The 21,871-nt window shown below is 38.3% G+C and overlaps 1 protein-coding gene across 1 annotated transcript; it reads right to left on the reverse strand.

Annotated features, from left to right (window-relative positions):
- Positions 1 to 1,247: 1,247 nt before the first annotated feature.
- htr1fa (5-hydroxytryptamine (serotonin) receptor 1Fa) lies at positions 1,248 to 21,064 on the reverse strand. The gene is made up of 3 exons (XM_018701645.2): positions 20,933 to 21,064; positions 4,189 to 4,307; positions 1,248 to 3,798 (listed from the first exon to the last, which is right to left on the reverse strand). The coding sequence occupies exon 3, from the start codon at positions 3,795 to 3,797 to the stop codon at positions 2,601 to 2,603; it is 1,197 nt and encodes a 398-aa protein (XP_018557161.1). The 5' UTR covers position 3,798; positions 4,189 to 4,307; positions 20,933 to 21,064; the 3' UTR covers positions 1,248 to 2,600.
- Between the last annotated feature and the right edge of the window lie 807 nt (positions 21,065 to 21,871).

Consider the following 21,871-nt stretch of genomic DNA (forward strand, 5'->3'; position numbering starts at 1 on the left):
ACTCCAAAATTGCTTGTGATAGGTTTTCCATTACAGTGAAAACTACTGTTATAGACTTTAAACTCTGCATCTTCAAATGTATTTATTATATTTATTCATTTCATTATTTGCCATTCTTACTGTTATAGTTGTCTGCTACAAACTGAACATCAAGACTGGTGAAACTAAACCATTCTGCAAACTTTGGTTAATTTTTTATGCTGTTAAAATATGAGAATAAATGGTTGACATTTATGTAGTCATCTAACAAATTATCTCTGAAATTGTCTGTGAAAGATCAGATGAGTAGTATCTTAGATATGATCATCAGAGGTGATGAATGTCATAGGTTATAGTGTATGAAAGATTATTCTCAGTTGGTTCGACATTTCATGGCGCATCAAAAAACATAATGAATATAATAATCATCATGGACAACACCATGTGCAGAAAATAGTGTCATTTTGCAGATACAATGTAGAATCATCATTTGTAGATATTAATAATGAAATTCCTGTGTACACACAAGATGCCTTGTCATAATAGGAAAAGCACAGGTGTTACTGACAACATTATTAATGACTCTGCTCTATTCAAGTGGCCCAGTAAGCCATGACAATGTGACAGTGTGCCATGTATAATACCAGGACCCTGAAACTGCGGCAGTTAAATTTTGGCTAAATTCAGCCATCATTCATTTTTGTTTTTACACCTGTGCTTTTTCTAACGTGAATTTTCATTTTGTTAAAAAATAGCCTCTTGCCTGGAGTTTTCAAAGCCTTCCCCAAAGAGTCATTTGATCATAAAAGGCAAATTGCTGTCAATTAAAATGTCACCATTAACAGCATAAAAGTTATCTTTTCCATTGAGGCATAGCCTATGAGACAGAAAGGACTTACAACTTAAGGATTTTTTAAAATTGTGAGGCCAAATTAAGAATACCATATTTCCTCATCCATTCATTGTTGTGGCTGTGAAACAGTGTGCTGCAGTTTCTCAATTCAACTGGAAAGTCTGGGGTCTGTCCACAAGAGGGCGCTCTCATATTGGAATATGTTGACTTGGTGCTCCTGTCTGTTCACATTTGTCAGCACAATGTCAGCAGACTGAAATAACAGGTACCAACAGCCATTTACACATTCATAATATCACTGAGTTATCATTTATATTATTCCTTCTACAACTCTCGATAGCGACCATATGGCACTCTTCATAAACACCAAAATGATTATTAACTTAAAGAAGAACAAAGGGACATCATTCAGCTGTGGACTGTTTATTATTGATTACTGAGACAGATAGACAAAGAAAGAGTATACAAATACTGGTCATACTGTCAGAGATGTATGTAAATATATGACACACCATGTATTATCTCCCTGGCTTACAGTACACCCTCTCACTTGACTCATCCACAACATTTCCATCAACATAGCATGTGCCCTCTTGGAGGCAGTAAAGAAATAGTAGATCTATTCCAAGTACTTGAGTGGGAGTAATGTAATGAGGATTTCTCCACCAGTGGTTCTCACATTCATTAATCTAATGCTGGCTATGGTGTGGGAGTGAGATGGGATGGGGTATCTAATGGCTCCAAGACAAACAAATAAATAATACTTAAAAGAAATGAAGGAAACACAAAGACATGTGCAAAAATGTCAATTTAAGTGGCAGAATTCTATAGAACCTGCAACCGTAAGACCTTAAAACTTCTCCAAAAGTTAATTTTTGTGGCAAAAATTAGATACATTTTTTATTTTGATTTTTACATCTCAGTGTGTGATATTAATGACATGATTTGGTCCTAGATCATAAAGCATTTTCTTCACACTTGAGACATTATTAGCAGTTATTTTCTAACATTTGATACATGGAATGTTAAGTTCAGGTGTTTAATTTATGAAAAGCAAGAAATAACTTCCCATTTTCTGATTGTCAAATGAATTAAGTCAGCATCAGTACCATTATTTGACAAGGAGCTTTAACAATCTACACATATTTTATAATTGTTGGAATGTTTTATGAGGCTGAATACATACAACATTCAGTGACTATTTCAGTTGCCAATTACTGTGACAGTCAGTCATCCCCCATAACATCATGGCCACAGAAAGTCAAAACTTGGTATGCCATAGTATTTTACATATGTTCTGTATTTCAGTCAGCAGCTTGGACTACATAGAAGGGGGGTCATTAGATGGAACAGACATAATGGTCAGCTATTTCAAGACCTTCAAATGAGGCTGATCACTAATGCTCAGAACTCAGATCTCAAAAAGGTCAGCGGTGGCCCATTTTCTAAAAACCAACATGTCAGTGTCCCTTCACACACACCAATTAACATCAAGAAGATCTCAGGCTGTTCTATTAATAGCAGGACTTGGATGTCAACGTGGAACTTTGTCGTAAAGCTCATTGCTGAGCTGGTGCCATTTAGCCTGTTGAAGTGCCTTGTGGAGTGTCTGGAAATGGGCATCAATCCTTTCCTCTTTGAGATTATTCTCTCACAGCCACGCTGAAGTCAGTATTCAGTAAGTATTCTCTAACCTCAAGCTATTAGTTTGTCCTCTCCCTGTATATGTTAGATCGTTTGTGGGCATGATCATGTGTAATTGTAACCATCATAGGTAATGGCTACACCTAACAAGTCTTTGAAAGGCTTTTTTGAAGTCTTCATTAAATATAGTGTAAATGAGGGGGTTGATCAGTGAGTTGAGGTATCCCAACCATGTCAGAAAGTCAGCCATCTCCACTGAAGTACTGCAAGAACTGCAGGTGTTGACAATCACCTCCTTGACAAAAAATGGCAACCAACAGATGACAAAAGCCCCTATTATCAACCCCAATGTGGATGCAGCTTTGCGCTCCCGTGAGCCAGAGATCCGTGGTCCTTGGTAAAACTGGCTCCGACGTGATTCACTACGTGACTCATGCCGGCGTGACTTGCAATGGAAAGCCTTCACCGAGACACGTACCCGTTCGCGCGGAGGTTCCTCAGTTGAGGGTTCAGAGAAAGACTTTTCTGGTGGGCTTATGGGCTCAGGACTTCGTGGCCCCCCATCAACGTCACCATCTCCAGCGGGGTAGGAGGAGGGGATCATGCTCCCATTGGTCATGCATGAGTGACGGCTGGCTCGGCTGGCCTCCCTGCGCATATAGAGGGTCTGAGCAGCCCGATAGATTTTGTAGTAGAGGATGAGGATGAGCAGCAGGGGGATGTAAAATGCTCCAAGGGTGGAGTACAGGGTGAAGGCCATGTGATGGTGAATGATGATGCACTGGTCTTCATGGTCTGCATCTCTGCTGTAGTGCCGCCACAGTAGAGGAGGAAGTGAGATAAGGATGGACAAAAGCCACACCACTGCCACCATTGCACCAGCCCTGGCCCCTGTGCGTTTGCGAGAGTACTCCACTGCATCAGTAATGGCTCTGTAACGGTCGATGGCGATTGCAGCAAGGTGCAGGATGGAGCACGTGCAACAGGTGATATCCACGCTTAACCAGATGGTACACACCACCTGGCCCATGACCCAGCTCTCTTTCTGGATATAGATGATACTGAAGGGCATGACCAGCACAGCAACTAGCAGGTCAGTCACTGCCAACGAGCAGATGAGGTAGTTGGCCGGGTGGTGCAACTTGCGGGTTACTGCGATAGCTGTGATCACCAGGCAGTTGAAGAATGTAGTCAGGATAGCCAGAACAGACAGGGTCAGCGTAAGCAGGATCTTACTGGGAGGAGGTTTAGTGGTCTCCAGTGAGTCATAATCACCACTGCTTGTGGCAAATACTCCTTCAGTGCAATTGGGGAAATCCATTCTGCAAGCAGAACAAAAGACAGTTGTGCATTAGACATAAAGGGAGCTTACAGAAACTGTGCTGTCATAAACTAATTTTTAGGAGCGATTATTTGATGTTATTTAATATGTTCATAATCTGACACAGAATTTAAACAGTCAACATTTTAACATGCTGCAAAATCTTTCCCCTCTTCTTCTTTTCAGCATTCACAGCCAGTGATTTTGCTTTCTGAATTTGATATAGAAAACATGTCAGAGTGCATGAAAGGAAGGCTTTCATTCAAAATGTACGTCTAAAGATAATGGACTTTAAAGAGTATGCTCAAGGTCTTGAAACACTGAATGGTTAGCAAAGCTTTGACAGTCTTTATTTCAACCAAAAATTTGAAATCTAACAATCCAGTCCTACCTGACTAGGCTCTAACGTGTTGCATTCACTTGGTTCAGTGCTCAGCAGACAGTCTGCTCTGACCTGGCTGCCCGACCTCGCAGCTCTGCCATCACATCACTTCTGTCACTCATGAACACCTGGGAAAGGAAGAGACAAAGAGAGAGACAGAGAACAAGACTGTGAATTCATGAGAAAGAAAGTGAGAGGAAAAGTGAGGTTACACGGCTAAGGACAATTACGCTTACACAACAGTAAAAAATCACTGCATATGCAGACACATACTCATAAATTACAGTGATAACATGACAGTCTAAGTGTCGTGGACGCTTCCCAAACCTGATAAAAGCACAAACAGAGACAATTTTTTTAATTACTGGTATGAACACATTCCAATTTAAACTCACAGAACATCAAACAAAAATATTCTGACTTTGTTGCTTCATCCCAAAAATATCACTGTTTATTTACTAAAAATATATGGAAATTTGTTGACCATTCATTTGGCAACAGACGCAATGATTAAATCAAAATGCTCAGGTATGACTGTCATTGCAGTTCTCCTTCACTCTCCGCATTGCTCAGTATCCCAAAGACATGAGTGGGAACTGTTGCTATAGAAACACAAGAAGTACAGTAGTTTTACTTAATGTGGTGCTGGAGCAGAGGCAGCCCGACTCTGACTGTCAGGTCTCTACAGAGACCGTTCGATTCCCAGGTGATACGTCCAGGGGTTGGTGGGTGGGTGAACAGAAAGGAAAGGCTACATGGTAACTGAATGAGATAAGAGATTTCACTTTACTTAACCCTTGTACACCGCAAAGAGTCTGCTAATATAACTTGCCATGGGCACTAGCTAACCATTGCTTATGTAAAATATTACCCTCTTATGGAAGGCTCCAGGTAGCATCAGATGCAAAATCCAGGTGAAATTGTGGTATTTTCATACATACACCATTACAGTGTTGAGCATCTTATAAAGTATGTAGGTGAAATTCACCAAGAGCTGTGCAGAGGCATATGATAAGTATTGTTTAACTACCTCATTCGAGGTGGGCACTGGCCACCCCTTTGCCACAATGAGTCACCTGGATCATATCTCTGCTTAGTGTTTTACTGTACAAAAGAAATGACCTTCTATTTCTACTGTTTATAACACTTGCTTTTGGATTATTTAACTTTAATATCTTTAACTACAAATTATGTATACTTAATCAGTGCTAGACCTGGTGTTGAAAAGAGTTTTTAACAAGTTTTAACCTGAGGGTTTTAAAATTAATTTTCAGGCTCGGAGCAAGAAAATTACGACCTTAAGTAAAGTTTCACCAAACACCCAAGAGTCGGGTACAGTTCATTATGCTACACTGGCTGAAAAATACATTTAAAACACAAGTGGTTTCAGCGACTCCAGAACAAATTGCTTTGCTACTGTGAAATGAACCAATGAAGAGTATTTGTTTCTCTATACCTGTGATTCCAGTCTTTAAAGACAATAAAATTGCCTTCCTCTGTGTTCTGATGCAATTCTACACTCCTTCCCATTTAGCCTCCAATGAATTTAGAAAAAAATGGTACTTACTATGCAGATTACTTTGACACACAGATAGATGATAATTACTGGTGCACTTCAGTAGCAATCTACCGTGTGTCACTGCGCTGATGTATTCTCAGATGCACGTCTGAAATTGGTTATTTTTGACAGTGTTTTAGCATAAATGTATATTTAAACATACAGTATGGGCACAGCGCAGCATGCTTGTATGAGTGTGTCTCTGTGCACGCATGTACTGTATGTAAATGCAGTAACTGACAGTGTGCCAACAGTATCAGCTGTGTCATTATATGCAACAAAGAAATCTTCTGCTTTTGTCTTGAAATGCTCTAAAACATAGGCTTTCTGCTCAAGGCCATCTGAAGATAAGCTCCAGTGAGCCAGTGCGAATCTGCTCTCTGCTTTATTCAGAACAAAAGCAAGTGCCCTTGGAAAAAATCAGTGAACACGGAAAACAGCTTCATTTTAGTGACTGATAGCCACATTGTTTTAAAATTATACAGTAACTTTCAAGTTTGTTTTTTTACAGTGTTATCGTGTTATTTTCTTGACAAATGATCTACTCATTATGGATAGGTTGTGATAAGTAATAACCAGCACCTGAATACAGTTCAGTCACATTTAATGTGTGTCATGATCTACAATACTAGCATATTTATTCAGCATTCAAATAACCATGCACAAAATTCAAAATTTTCAAATGCAAGGATATTATGTGGCTGTAATATCAAGCTGTAGCAATACTGTATGATAATGGAAGTCTATGAGCAACAGATTCAGGTTGTGCAGATAACAAGGAGGCTGACAAAGCGGAAACATGTTAAAAATATTTAAATATTTCCTTGACTTTCAGAGATGAAGATACAGAGGTAAGTTTAATCCATTCTCACCCAAACTGAGAGCAACCCACAAAGCAGCACACATATACTGTGTACACACACAAGCAAACACCAACTTCACTCTAATTTGAAAAAAAAAAATTTGCAGTCACCAAAAAAAGTGTCAATCCTCTGACATCCAACCTCTTCCCGTACAAGTACAGGGAAACTGCAACTGTCACGTGGAGCACAATCTCTGAAACACAAACAGTCTGGCCCAGGCAGGACACCAAGCTGCCAAGTGTTGTTGTGAAGGAGGAGAGTTGTGAAAAAACTGATTGTGTGAGTGACAGCTCTGGAAAGATGCAAAACAAATGACTAACTGTGGTAACATAAGAGGGCACAGCAACCCTCATTTATTTGCAGGTCTAAATGTCTGTTTATCTATTTTCATCTGCTGTATCTATTTAATTTAGGGGACAGAAAACCAAAACAAAATGCTGCAGAGGACATACTATGTGGATGAAATACAGTTTTTGTATTCTCCTGAAACTAAGTAGAAATACATTTTATACCCAAGTGAAAGTAAATATCAATTCTAGCTTTCTGGAAAAAGCAACCTACACTGTGTTATCCTGGGATTGCATTTTGATAGCATGCCATTTTTGGGGACATTTCATGTGTAATGTCTGTGCATTTTAAGCGTCATGTGTCATTTAATATTGTTAGGGTTCTGGGCTAATGGTTAATGGTTTCTAAATAAGGAAATGACACAAATAAGTGAAGGGTTCAGTATATGGCTAACAGCTTGTACTAAACATTTTCATAATATTCCAGTATATATAATATTCCATAATATTCAGCCTTCATTAATTTTTAATCACATTTTGACAGATGAGAATAGTTTATGTAGATCAGAGATCACTAGCAAGAAACTGTAGCTCCACATCAAGGATGAATAAAAAGCAATTTTTTTTGATAATGACAAGCGACTAAAAAATATTAGATGTTCTAATTTATATCATGTGTCAGATTTTTCCAGACTGGGCTAAACTACTGTCATGTCCACTTTACGGCCATCACTGTTCTCACTCATTGACCTGTGTCCTCGTTTCAAGCTTGACTGGATCGCGTCATGTGTGTCACGGGTGGGGTTTCACTGCTGCGGATACGTACCATGTCACTGTCAGCTCTCTCTCTACCTGCTTCATGCAGATAGAGGTATTAGCTGGCAAGATGCCCCCTAAGGACTGAATTTGACTGAACTGGTTCAAGCACTCACCCGATTCAAACAGGGAAGAGGTGGTGCATCTTTCGTCTGTTTGTTTTTATCCATTCTATACGCAGCTATGGGTATTGTACTGTTGAGTATATACAAGTGTAGTTGATAACAGGTGACCTTAAGTGGATAGCTTGCTGCGCACTCATCCAAGAAAACACTGAGTTCAAACAGAGTGATAAGGTCTACATGCATCCTCAACCTCTTGGGTGCATTCATGCCTGTATTTAGAGCTGTCCACTTGTGATCAGATCATTTAAGACACATGTTAATGAGCAGGGCCTCAGCTACACACAGCTGGATGTTTATTATTTATTATTATTTTTAGTGATATCTGGTGTTGAATGATATAGGATTTTTTTTTATAGCTTTTTGTGGTATGCTGTGTGGAAATGTTAGGCGTTCAACGTGTTTTAAAGCACAACATTACTGATGTTTGTGTTGACTAAAACCCTTAAAATCATCTATCAGTGGTCTGCAGTGCTGAACAGGAAATATTAGTGATTCTTGAAAGCATCTGTGGGTCAGTATGTCTAGGTCTCATATCTCTTCTGCAGTTGATTTATGTGTGTCCCCATGTTCAACTTTTTGAGACAGAAGCTTCCAGGAATCCAATGCACTATGGACTTACACTTCACTATTATGCACATGTGGACTATGTTTGATATTTACATTCCTGGACCTTAGCTTGAAATGACAAACTTGATATACAAGACAGCCAAATATGTATACTATGAATGACTAACCTCTTAAAACGTTGGTGACATTACAAAGGTCATGTGACAATACAGTTTATGCACAGGAAGTATTATCCGGATCATTGCCATCTCTGTTGAATCACATGCTCACAGCAAGAAAACTTCACAAAGGCAATCTGTCAAAGCACTAGCAGTACTTGTAGCAGCATGGTGGCTGAATTCAACTTCGTCTTGTTACAGATGATGGCAAGAAAGCCTCAATCACCGCTTAACAGGCTGAGATTAGTTTTTGACAAGTTGTGCAGCAGTAACACAGGGAGGCCTGAAAAGGCTTAAATTAGGTTGCAAAAAGGAGGTCACATTTTTCATGTGTATGGTATAATCACCATCTGTCTGGCAAATTCTGAGAGACAAGAAAAACTGCTAATGACTGGTATGGCTTCTCGAGAGTAATGCTAAGTAATGGCATTGACTGATACTTAGTCCAGTACAGTAATCCAATTACATTACATTCATAATAGTAATAGCTTTTCTACGTAACTTCCCCTACACTGCTCATACTTTGGTGATTTAACCATCAAGCTCAAATACTGCAGCATGTGTTGCAGCAATTACATAATGTGGGTGAAAAAACACACTGTGATTAGACATTCTCCACAATTATAGGAAAAAGCCTCCTCTGAAGCCTTTATCTAGTGAGGGGAGAATTAGAGAGATTCTCCAACCAGAACACCTTTGGATCCGCATCAGCAATACAGGTTTAACAGGATTTTGGCAATAAATGCCAAAAGCAGTTTGTTCTGAGTTTAAAATTAATGGGTAAGTGTTAAGATGTGTCTGGCATCAACAGTTTCGTTTAGACTGAATGAAGGCATTTCCTGTCAATTGATTGAGTCCCTTTGAAGGCAGCATGACTGGAACCATGTTTGATTTGAAGTAAAAGTGCTTATGTTGATCCACAGTTTACCTTGATTAAAGCCCCCATAGTGTTTGAACATTTTTTTTTTCAACTTTGTGGCACATAGGCCAACATGTCTAGGGGTTTTAAATCAACATACTGCAAAACAACCACACAAGCCTTTGTGTTTCTGGGAAATGGTGACATTGTGGGGAGGCACTGGGCACACACAGTTGCATGAAAAATTATTTTCCTCTCTATATCACTGAACATCCTGACAACACAACAACCCAGTCCCACCAATCCTCTCTCTGTGTCTTCATCCAAATCACCAGGTTCCTGAGGGAAACAGCTGAGTGTGTCTCAGTATATAGTATATTAATATAGCATATTCTTGCATATAGACCTTTACAGACTTGCAGCCACTCGGGTAATGGGTTAAGGAGGCCAATTAAAAAATAACTTGTCAGATTGATATCGCTTCAAACGACATCTTAGCTGTCTATAGACAGAATTTACTGCCTAAGTTAGTAATATTACACAGCCCCTTAGAAAGTCTAAGTGAAGTGACTATTATTTGTACAGTATATCCCAAAAAATCACACACAAATCACATAGCTTCCTAATCTGCCTTTTGTATGTTTTTTCCTGTTTCATTTTCCTTTTTCTTTCTGTGTACATAAATTTGTACTGACAAGATCTCTTTTAGAAGTCTATTCAGTGTTTGTTCTTTCTTCAGACACAGCATGTTGCTAACCACATGAAGAGACTTGACATATACAGTGACATAATGTCAAATAATTCATTTGTGCTTAGCTCATTGCAGATATACTGTACACACAAAAAAGCTGGTGGACTTGGATATATCCTCATTGTCCTTGTGAAAGAGCTCAGTAGATGAAGTTAAAATTATAATATCTATCTATTATTTACATATATATTAAAATATATTGGCACATCTAATACAGTTCCGTCTCTGCTTCTTTATACTAATTTAGTTGTGATTAATTTTGTTAGTAATTTATAACCCTCCCTAAAATATGTTTTGACAGCAGCCAGTTCTTTCATTATGGAATAGTGTATTTTATTTCACTTATCTTTGGAAAAATGCAGATGATCTCTCTCAAGACTCACATCCTACACTTCATGTGTAGGATGTGAGTCTTCGCACAAACAACACACAGTATATACAGTGCAGCCTTGTCACGAAAAAAGGAAACAAATCCAGATCCTAAATATGTTAAATCAGATTGGAATGACAGGGGATAATAGATTTCCCTGGGAGTGGTGTTATAGACTGTTCTGTTGCTAAGAGCATCTAAAATTAGATAATTTTGAAATAAAGATGTGGGTTGAAGAAGAAGTATGACACATGACCTGTGCCACTAACTTCAAAGAAATCTGTTTTCCTACAGTAATTGCCAAGTTGTTATCTCCCCTCAGATTACGGTTACAGAGCCACGTGATATTTTGAGTTAATGAGAACATTTATTTAAATATTCAACATGGTGCATCTCGTTTGAAATAATTAATGGCCTGACATCAGAATGTTACCGCTATTAGGGTTGCTAATCATGTTGTTAAAGTGGAAAGGTAAGGTCTTAATGAATTAAAATTGTAACTCCCTTGGAGAAGAATCAAGATCAGAAAACTCCTGAAGAGAAGATATCAGCAGCTAAACATATTAAATGAGCAAATTGTTTGCCTCTCTAAATTGCATAGGCCCATAATGCTGAGAAACATCAACACATGCTGCCAGATACACAGCATATACACACCTAACAGTATCACTAGCTAGTAAAGTTGTTTTGCCAAACATGTTGGCAAAATATCCAGCAGATAGAGACGCATTATCATTCATTTGGAGTTGTGTTTCTGGTAAAAAGGTGTTATATTTCTTGAACTGGAATCAACATTGCTAGAGAATGTAATCCAGAAAGCAATTATATTTCCTTGAAAATATAATTGGGAAAGCAAAGTTGTATCTAAATATATTTTGTGGTAGATTTGCAAGGGTTAAAAAGACTCAACCATAGCAAATGTACAAAAAAATGAGTCAAAAGAGACTTAAAAGATCCATAGAGGAGCAGCACTGAATTATTATGTACATTTTCTTACATGGACCTCCCATCAGTTACACACTCATTTAATTACAAGTGATTAGATTAGAACATCATAAAATACTCATTAATGCACACATAAACACAGACTTCAGTAGTTTTTGTCTGATGTTTTCTCTTCAAACTACAGACAGTGAGCATGAACAGCTCCCTTTGGATGCATGTTAGCACTGTCATGTGTGAGGAGTATAAAAGAACCTTAACTGATGTACATGTACTCTCTCTCACATACACATACACACACTATTTTTGTGGGGAGACTCACCCCCCATCCCCAACACACACACAAACATTAAATATTGATCAGCCACTTCATTTTAGCGCACCTCATGCATAGTTCCTAAAACCTGGAGGAGCTATTGCCCCCCGTCAATGTTCACTTATTTCCACAAGAATTACCCTGTAACGAGGGCACTGTAGTGTAAATGGACTGGGTGGAGGAAATGAAGCAAATGGCTAAATTGATGAGAGGTCTGTGTAAAAAATATATTGTTTATGCAGAAATGCAATATTCATAGTCATTTAATGCTGTGTCGTCTTTAATCCCACAACTGCAAACCTGTTCTACTTTAATAACAAGGAAACATCAACACAATGAGAAGGATAATTTAGATATTTCTCGAATTAAAAAGGTTGCCATTCAGCTGTCAATTCTGGTTGCTCATATGTCACTGAAATGTCGACAACAGAAATATTTAAAAAAATCCAACAACATAATTCTCTTGTCTTATGTCTTAAACATGTTAAAAGAATATGGCAGGTGTGTTGCTCACTACACTGCATCAGACTTCGCTTGGAAACAGACCCTCATTTCCTCAAGTCTCCTTGGAGTTGTTTGGTGGAGATCAAGGTTATGCAGAAGTCGCACCCTCACTCTGTGAAGAAATTAATTAGAATGGTGCCGAAAAATAGGAACTAGGCGATAAAACCAGAAAATAAGCAGTTTCTTGGCACACTGTCTGTACATGACTTTTCTATTTGCGTGACAGAAGGGTATGGAGAACTTATTGCGAAAGGATTGTAGCACATAGTGTATTAGTAACTTGTTGATTGAAAAAAATGATAAAACCTTCAGAAAAAAGTACATGAAATGACTGAAATTTCTTTTGATATGCTTGCTGACTCAACCTGCATGCTTTCCACTGCTGGAAACAGATGAATGATTAGAACCTGCAAGGTGAGAGAAAAAGGCTTTGAGTAAAGCTGCCTGCAGCTTTAGAATTGAAATATGCTTAAGAATGACTTCAACATAGCTGCAGGGGTTGAATAAATCACACATTACCAACTGAATAATGCTATTAAATCACAAGATTTTTGGCTTTCAGCAAGTATTAAGCTCTGGAACAAAAGCCCAGTCCATTAGGGTTTTCTCATCACACCACTGGCTGTGCCCAAGTACAAGCCCACAGCAGATATGGATTCATAATGTACAGTACTTTTTACGTTTCTTTAAAACTTGAAATTAGGGTTAGCTACATGTAGGTTCACTTTGTAGTACAAAGTTCTTTTAATATACTTGACTGATCAGAATAACTTGACAGTTTTTGTCATTTGTTGCACCACAGTCACTGCAAAATTGAATAATATGAACTTACAGAGTGGCCTCTATTCAAGTCTTACAAATTCAAAGATTTCTAACTGGTTCCCTCATTTTAAAAATCAGGGGAATTTGATTGGGTCTTTGGATTGATGAAAGCCTGAAGTGAGGCCTGTAGTTAAGAGACTTATATCTTCCTTTTGTGAGATATAAGAAATGTAAGTGTGTCACATGCTATCCATTACTTTTAAAGCTTTTATACACAAATGGTCTTCAGTCAGTCAGACCATATCAGTTTTTTCTGTTAGCCACCCATCTTGGAGTGGTAAATTTCTAGGATACTGTCTAGTAAGAAAGTGGTCGGTGTCTGAGGACTCCTGACCCCCTACCCCCACTCTGATGATATGTCATAGTAAAGAAATAATCAACATGATGCAATAACACAAATGAATAAATATATTTTTTAAAGCTTCTCTTTTAAGCTCTGCCACAATCTAGTACCACGGTTGTTGTATTTAATGCATTCAATCATTTCAATATAGTTATATACTTTTTATTGGTAATTTCACTTAATGGATGTCTAATTAATTTTGTTAGTACTGCAAGGTTAGATGAAGCATTTATTTAATTTATTTTTTCTTAATATTAGAATGAAATATAGTGAGAAGAGAAGAGAAGAGAAGAAGCTTTATTGATTCTCTGCAGGTAAATTCAAGTTATTGCTGTACTGGCCAAAGGCCAAAGAGACAAGTAAAGAAGACAAATTATAGAAAAAATAATGTGGATGTGTGCTTAGAGGATTATTGTACCTTGCAGCTAGTAATAATGAGCAATAATTCATAGCTTGCACTATAAGAAATCGATGCCATATCATTTAGTGTTGCAGTTTTTTAGTTAAAAATGTACCTGTTGCCTGAACATTTACAGTCTTTAATTCTTAATTCTTAGAACATGATATGTAGAACATGATACATTATTGTATTATCACAGTGCAGAACAAGTTCTCTTATAGGACAGAAGAACAGGTGTTTCTGCAGGCTGGAGCCATCTCCAAATGGACATGCTAGCTTATAATGTGGGCAGGAGATTCTCCTTTCCTGACAGAGAAAAGGACAAAATAGCTGAAAATGAGCAATAAGTAGGGCTATGGACAAATAACTGCAATTTTCACTACACTTCATTACACCCAAGACTCAGTCATAGTCATAAACCAGTTATGGATTCCTCTAAAAGGATTGTCAAAATGCGATTAGTCTAATTGTAAATAAGACCGAGAGGAAGTCAGTTAATGGATGCTTCTTGTAAACCCAACAATGACCAACCCAACCCTTTCTGATCAGAGGTTAAATGTTGTAATAACTGAGTAATATCAGGCTGCAAGCATACAAAAAGTCACAGATTTGAAATTGCTCATTAAGCCTCCTCCCTAATGCCATCTATTGCCTAATCTATTTTATCCATGATCTCAACCCAAACCTTTATTAGTTTACCATATTACTTCCCAATATCTGTAATGCAGTGTGCCTTGGACTTTTTGTTGATGATGCTTGTTACAGCAGTTTTATGTATTCCAAACAAACAAATTCAGATCAGCCAATTAAAAAAAAAAAGATTTAATGAACTAGATTGGAGTTAATGGTCAGAGTATCAAAAACCGACATTTGCTGTACATTATGAAAAGTTTTTTGCCATTAGAAGTTGTGCCACTACTTCATATTGCTGTCAGAATGAGTATGTATGGTATCAGCATAACAGCTTTCCAGCAGAGATTCAGAGATTGATAAACGTGGACCCAAAAGCTCAATGCACAAATTTACAGAAGACAGCACAGAAAACACAACAGGAAACTCTTTAGGGAAAGCAACAGCAACACTAGGTGGAGGTACCAAATCTTGGTCTACATCTTTATGTTTCTTTGCCTTATCAACACACAGACATCCTCCAAAGCACATAACATATAGAATCATGTAGACTGCTTTTCAATCATACTTGTGCAATTACAGTACCAGCTAGTACTAGAAAGAGGTGCACATTGCATAAAGTTACTAATACAACGTTATCCTGCCTGCATCTACAACCAACCCACACATACAAAGTTAACTATGTCCCATGACTCATCCCAGCATGAAAGTAGCTGGGATGAGTCGCTGAGGTCACTGCAAATTCTCATGAGATGAGTAATGGACAAGTGCCGTACAATCAAATATATTTTTTCAAACACTCTTACACATGTGAATCAGTTGAGGCGCTAAAATTGGGCGCATCACTTCAGCAAAATCAGATCAAGTGCTCCTCATTTATCAAGCATTCAGAATTTATTCAACAGCTTTGTCCTCAATAGTCAATGAGGAACTCCTGAATTGACACCTTCAATAACTTGTGTCCCTGTCTGAGTTAAAATGGAACTACAAGCAGAGAGAATTAACAGACCTTTTAATTCGAAGATGTTTCACTCAAACTGCAGAGCCAATGTGGAAAAGCCAATGTGAAGTTTGTATGCAAGCCTGTTGGCCTTTTAATTGGACAGCACAAAACTACTTTTTGGAATACATTGCTTACGGCATTTACCATGCAATGTTAGCGCTATCTTGATCCTCTATTCACCAAGCAAAAACCTAACAAATTGGCTTTGATCTTTGATGTCTTCTGCACATTCGGGAAATAAGCACACAATGTATTGTGTTTGTGGCAAAAAGCACAAACATAAAAGTAATCAATGCTACACAAAGAAAAAAAAGAAAAATCATCCATTTCATCTTTCTTTGAAACATCAGGCTAATATTTTAGAGGGAAAAATTAGTACAGACAGTTTTGAGCTTAATAATGAAAGAAAAGAGCTGGCATTTCAATGAACCATCAGCTTTCATAGATGTCAAATTTATGATAATGGCAGAGGTTTTGAAATCCTTGACAGCGCAGATCCTATTTCAATGGCTGTTTTACATTAATGCACACATGTATGCAGAGAGAAATATGTACATTGCCCTCCTGCTAACTCCATCTAAAAAACTGATTGTTTTCCCATCTTAGCAACTTGATAGAAATGCAGCCTTAAAGACACAACTAGTGTGTCTGTAGCAGCACTGAGTATCCACAAGACACTTGTACTTGTTGGTTCTGGTGGTAATCTATCATTAACAAATATATCAAAGTTTAACAGATGGAATATCAGTAACAGTATGTAAATATGAAAGCAAGAAAGAAACTCCACTGTTTGTTCTTATTAGCAGCTTAGACATGTTTCCAGTTATGTGATGTTACATTGGACATCAATGGACTGCTATGGCACTGAGACATGTATCTCAGTTCAGGCTGTGGCCGCTAAGGCAATCCTGATCAGTGGGTTTTTATAATGTCACATAATTTGTTGATAATTATCTTTTCAGAGAAACATCCTGGTGATAAAATGGAAAGAGACTTTTCCAGCAGTTGTTGGGGAGCGACAAAATCCACAGACAGTAGGGCAGGATGAATGGCTCAACAAAATCTGGAATTTTAACATGGATGATGGTTGTTTGACCATAAACACCTTAAATTTTGGTGATAGACCAGTAGTTCCCAAACTGGAGTTTGTAGAGCCACGGCAGGTGGAGTTTGCATGAGGAGAGGGAAAACGTGGAGCAGACCAATTAATCTAGTTGACTTGTGTTAATTCAAACAAAACACAATAGAAAAAAGAGAGAAAGAGACATGACATAAAACGTCTGGGAACATAGAGAAGGTGAAGACAAAGTTTCCTTTGGGAAGAATGTAAATATCCTTTCTGTCCTTCAGGTCTTTGTGGGTTGTATCTATGGTGCAATCTGGGTCACATCCCCAAGACAATCTTTGCATCTTTAACCCAACTACACACATGTTGTTCATTTCATCCAACACTCATTTTGTGGAATGTAAGGGACATTGGAGCCTCTAGGTGACGCTCTTGGGACTTTAGGCTTTTAATTTTGTTCCATTAGGAATTTCATATAAAAAGCCATGGGGAAAGACCATCTCTCAGACATGGGCCACTCTATTAGATGTGCCCAGTTGATGGATGGTCTCTTCAGGTAGACTTCAGCCCCTAGAGGTTATCCAGAGTTAGGTACTAGTTCATCTTTACAAAGTCAGTTACTGTATAATCCCAGAATTAATTTCTGCTAACAAGACAGTAGCCATCAGATAGGTGCTCCCTCTATCTGTCTTATTCTGTTGCTGTGTGCACTATCTCTCTCTCTTTCTCTCTCTCTCTCTCTTGCGTGTGCACGCGCGCACACGCACACACACACACACACACACACAAACAAACAAGAATCCCTGTGGTAGTGCTAGTATGTTTGCTTTATGCTGCCTAGGGTTTGAAGACCCCCTCAAATGTCTTCAAAGATCCATGAAAAAACAATGAGAGCTGTCTAGCATTTGCATACTTTTGGCAACTAACATTGGCATAAAAACCTCTCATTTGAATTCTCATCTGTCATGGATTGGTGACAATTAATTAAACATTGATTCCTGAAGGCTGTGGGCTTTTTAACATAGCAGAGAGGCATTTAATGCAGTGCTTTTCATAATAGGCTGTGCTAGCAGACACATAAGGGAAACAGAGAGCTCAAAAAGCCTTATTTTTTTATTGTCTGACGTGAATAGGTAAGATGTATCCAGACAGATTTTGACTGAGGCTCTTGCCTCTGTGACATGTCAGTAAAAAGCTGTACATCAGATATCTGTCTGAGCTTTATTAGTAGCCAAGGGAAAATAGAAAGACATCAGAAGCAAACTCAGTTAAAAGGTTTTTCTTAAAAGCTACAGTTTTCTTTGAAAAATGTACTTGTGTCATCAATGTAATACATGGTTGGACCATAAGTGAAGATGCTAGATTCACAAACTGCATTTGTCCTAATGAAATGATGCTATGATGCAAAGACAGCTCTGTCAAAGGACATGACAAACTGAAACTTAAGAGAAAACACAAGCAACAAACACTCCCATCCAGTCAAAGCCAGTGGTACAAAAACACAAACATTGAGCCTAATTAAACAGCTGTACACCACAACTAAGTGTTATTTCAGCTCAGCAAACTTTCAGTTCACCACCACAGATCCACCAGGCTATAAACAAAACAAATTTACCTGAGCACACCACTCCAGTCCAAAATAAACAAAAGAGAAACACTGGTTATATATCGTTGTAACAATAAGCAAACATATCTTGTGCACATTTCAGGTGGGCTGATCATTTACCAGTCAAAGTTTCTAATATATTCATAGCACAATGCCACAACACCTCACAGTGTTATCTGCTCATTCAGTAGAGATATACTGCTTTTCTATCTGTCTCTCGTCCCTTTGGCATATTTTGGTACAAAGCATGCTGTCTAAAGTTTACTGAAATCATGTCTCAGAACTTTTTCACCCACCTTTCAATTTTGGAGTCAATGATGTGCAAATATTGATGTAAAATGCAGATCTTACACTGAAAGTTGTCAGGATGCTTTTATCTTTTCTCACCTGCACTACTATAATGCACTCTAGGAGAATTAATGGAGAGCTTTTGTGAATGCTTGACATGTGTATCTGTTTTGAATGTTGCACCATGTTTTTTTTTTCCATCTGCTGTTATTAAATGGTCCTCGTGTTTCATGTTTTGATTGGTATTATTGCTTCTCTTTGCTTTGTCCTTACTTTTATTGTTTGTTTATTATTGCACATTTTAAATCTTGTTATGGAATATGTAAGTAACAAATATTATTTCTAATAAAGCTGGGAAGATAGGATGGTTTGGGATCAAGGATTTAAGCTTGCAGATTTCCCATCTACCTCAGTATAAAATGGACACTAATATTGTTTCTTTGTAATTGGCTGACATCAAATGTGTCAGCTTAAAAAGATACTAAGGTTTAATGATCCCCCAAGGGACATTAGGCAAAGTGGGTGTATTACAATAATAAACTTACTGAGACATGTATTCTGTCACCAGATTTGTCTTGAATATAAATCATGGACTGGCATAATGCTCTCACTCAATGTGGTATATAGATTTGAAAGTGAAAAAAAGTGAGATTGGTATATCTCTATACTAAAGCCCAATGAATACTACAGACTGAGCTACACTTAGTGCTTGCTGCTCCATGGCCTCATATCATCACCAGCCACAACGTGTCCTTGGTTTGACTCTGCCACTCATCACTGGTGTCCATTATTTTTCTGTCCAAGATAACTCCCTCGCTGTAATTAAGTACCATAAGTAGATGTGTCTCCTTGGCAAAAAAAAGAGCCCAGTGTGGAGACCTCCTTCAATATTTCAAGTCATTAAGTGAAAGGATTTTCAATACTGCCCACCACAGCAAGGAAATTGTTGGCTTTAGTGTACATAAATAAAAAAAAAAAACTCATTTAACCATTAAGACTTTGCAGTGAGGCTATGCATGGTTGAGCCCAGTATTCTGAGAATTATGTCCATATTTACATCCAGTATCAGTGTTCAGTGCCAATACAGGAAGCAGTGTGTCCTTACCTGTGGAGCTAGGAAGCGAGGCTGTACATGTTGGGATGGTGGATGGGCATGCATCATGTCCAACTTTCATGCAGGACACCAGAATATGTATCATGTAACCAACCTGCAATGTCCTTTTAGTGTAACCACGACCTTTTCTTAACCTATACTCAAACGTTTTCGTGGCATAACTGTCACCATACTGTATTTTCCATACCCCCAGTTTTTCCCTTACCTTAACTACACCATAGCTGCCATGCACAGATACTAAAGAAAGCGAGTAATTAAAAAAATTAAAAAGAAAGAATCTTTTTTTAAAAAAAAAAGATTAAAAAGAAATAAAGCAAACATCAAAATATGATAACATTTAACTTGAATTTTGCAGAATCATCCAATATTGACATTCTTGTCTGGCAATAGGATTGCATGGACATACACACACTCTCAGATGAGTGCACATGCACAGTCAAGGGAATTTCCCTCACTGTCTCTTTATCACACCAACCCACCAACACCTGACACTTAAATGAATGCTGCACAAATGCTGCAACACACACTCCCTTCAGATGCAATGCTCTCTCTTTCTCCTGTTATCTCATTCAGACACGCACTCCTTCTTGATCACATGTGATATAATGTCGTGGGTTTGATCTTCCATGGCTTGGTCCATGAGAGCTTCCTAAGCGGACTGGCTGGTCAAAGAACCATTTCATTGCGGCAAAACTGTCGGATTCCACCAGGTCTTTGGAGACTGTGTTGCTTACTTTAAGTGAAGTCTACATCCAGATGTGAAGTTCATTGTGAGCAGATACAGAATACGGACATACTGAACATTCACAAACACACATGCAACCACTAGAGAGCCTTTGCTGCCAAATCAACCCTCAAGCAGCAGAGGACTCTCCTCATTATTACTCTGTCTTGGTGAGCTAGGTCTGGTAAAGATCCATGCAATAGCCAGTCAATACAAATCACTCTACATCATCAGCAGGTATGTTTTCCCCCTCTCTAACAATTAAAACCACCCCTTGATTCTTATGTACAGTAGTCACTGTAAAGGAAAACAGTTATTGGATCCAACTCCACAGACACAGCTATAAAAAATTACAGGGACAAAGATGCATAGATACATTATGCCCAAGTCTGTGGGGTCATTCAGCCCTGACTTTATCACATTACATGCATGAAAATAGTTATGCTCAGCACAAATTGATGCAAAGCTCTCTGCTGGGTGAAAAAATATTTATGCCCAGGTCAACTAAACCTTATGTGCAAATACCACATAAAGCGCCTGTCAAGTAACTACTTCCCAATTTCGGTCCATGATTTCAGAAACTGCATGCCAGCCTTGATACATCTCTTAAAAAACGTATAACCTGCAGAAAATGAACTTACCCGGCTTCCGTTGCAGAAATAATATGACAGAAGAAACCAAGCAGTGAGAGGAGAACATTACATTCCCTGTTAATGTCCATTCACAACACAGCACAGCACAGCGACGTTCGCGCCGACACCCGTTTACTGTGTCGACTGAGCGGGAGGGGGCGCGAGGGGGGACGCGCAGACGGGAGCGCGCTCCTTGGCCATAGACAGAGCTCAGAGAGGTGCGTCAGTATGGAGGAGGTGTGAAGACAAGATAAGATTAATAAGCCCTCCAGTAACCACGGCTAATAAGGAGACAATTGTTTTCTCCTGCAAGCCAGTGTGACACTTTCTGTATTATTTCATCAGATAAAAGGTCTGTATCGTATGTGTCCGTGGTTCACTGTGACCTCAGTCTAATTTCCCTACGTTAACCATGTAGCCTAATTTGGGTCTCCATATGGTGGGAAAGTGCTGGAAAAGAAGATGATATTTAGTACAATTTGCTATTTACTTACTCACTTACTCATACAAGTGATTTCTACTGTTGTCATGGTTCCTAATGTAAGCGAATACTTGGTCAAAAATCTACTGACTACAATTATAAATATGAAAATGATAAGTCATGAATATAAAATGTGTTTGTAATAGGCTATTTAAGCAGCACAGTGACTTTTCATGAGGGTTATTGCCCTATAGAAGAGGCTGCAGAAATTTATAGAAATAGTACACAGTGTCAAAAAAAGGGAAAAGAAATACCTTGCTCACATTAGCAAGTTAGTTCACAGTATCACAGTACCACATCCACTTATATTACAGAGAGAGTGTGAAATCTTGGCAGGTTTCATGCAAAGGCGATGAAAAGGTTCATCAAAGAGTTGAAATAAGTATGAGGCTACCAGAATACCCTTTAATGTACAACAAGCTAATTGATGTAATTTTGGTAATATCAGGTGCTTGGATGATGGTCAT

This window comes from Lates calcarifer, linkage group LG1, assembly GCF_001640805.2.
Source record: "Lates calcarifer isolate ASB-BC8 linkage group LG1, TLL_Latcal_v3, whole genome shotgun sequence".
In the NCBI taxonomy this organism is placed as follows: Eukaryota; Metazoa; Chordata; class Actinopteri; family Centropomidae; genus Lates; species Lates calcarifer.

Coding starts and splice junctions, on each gene's coding strand:
- htr1fa (XM_018701645.2), bottom strand. CDS start 3,797: ATGGATTTCCCCAATTGCACTGAAGGAGTATTTGCCACAAGCAGTGGT.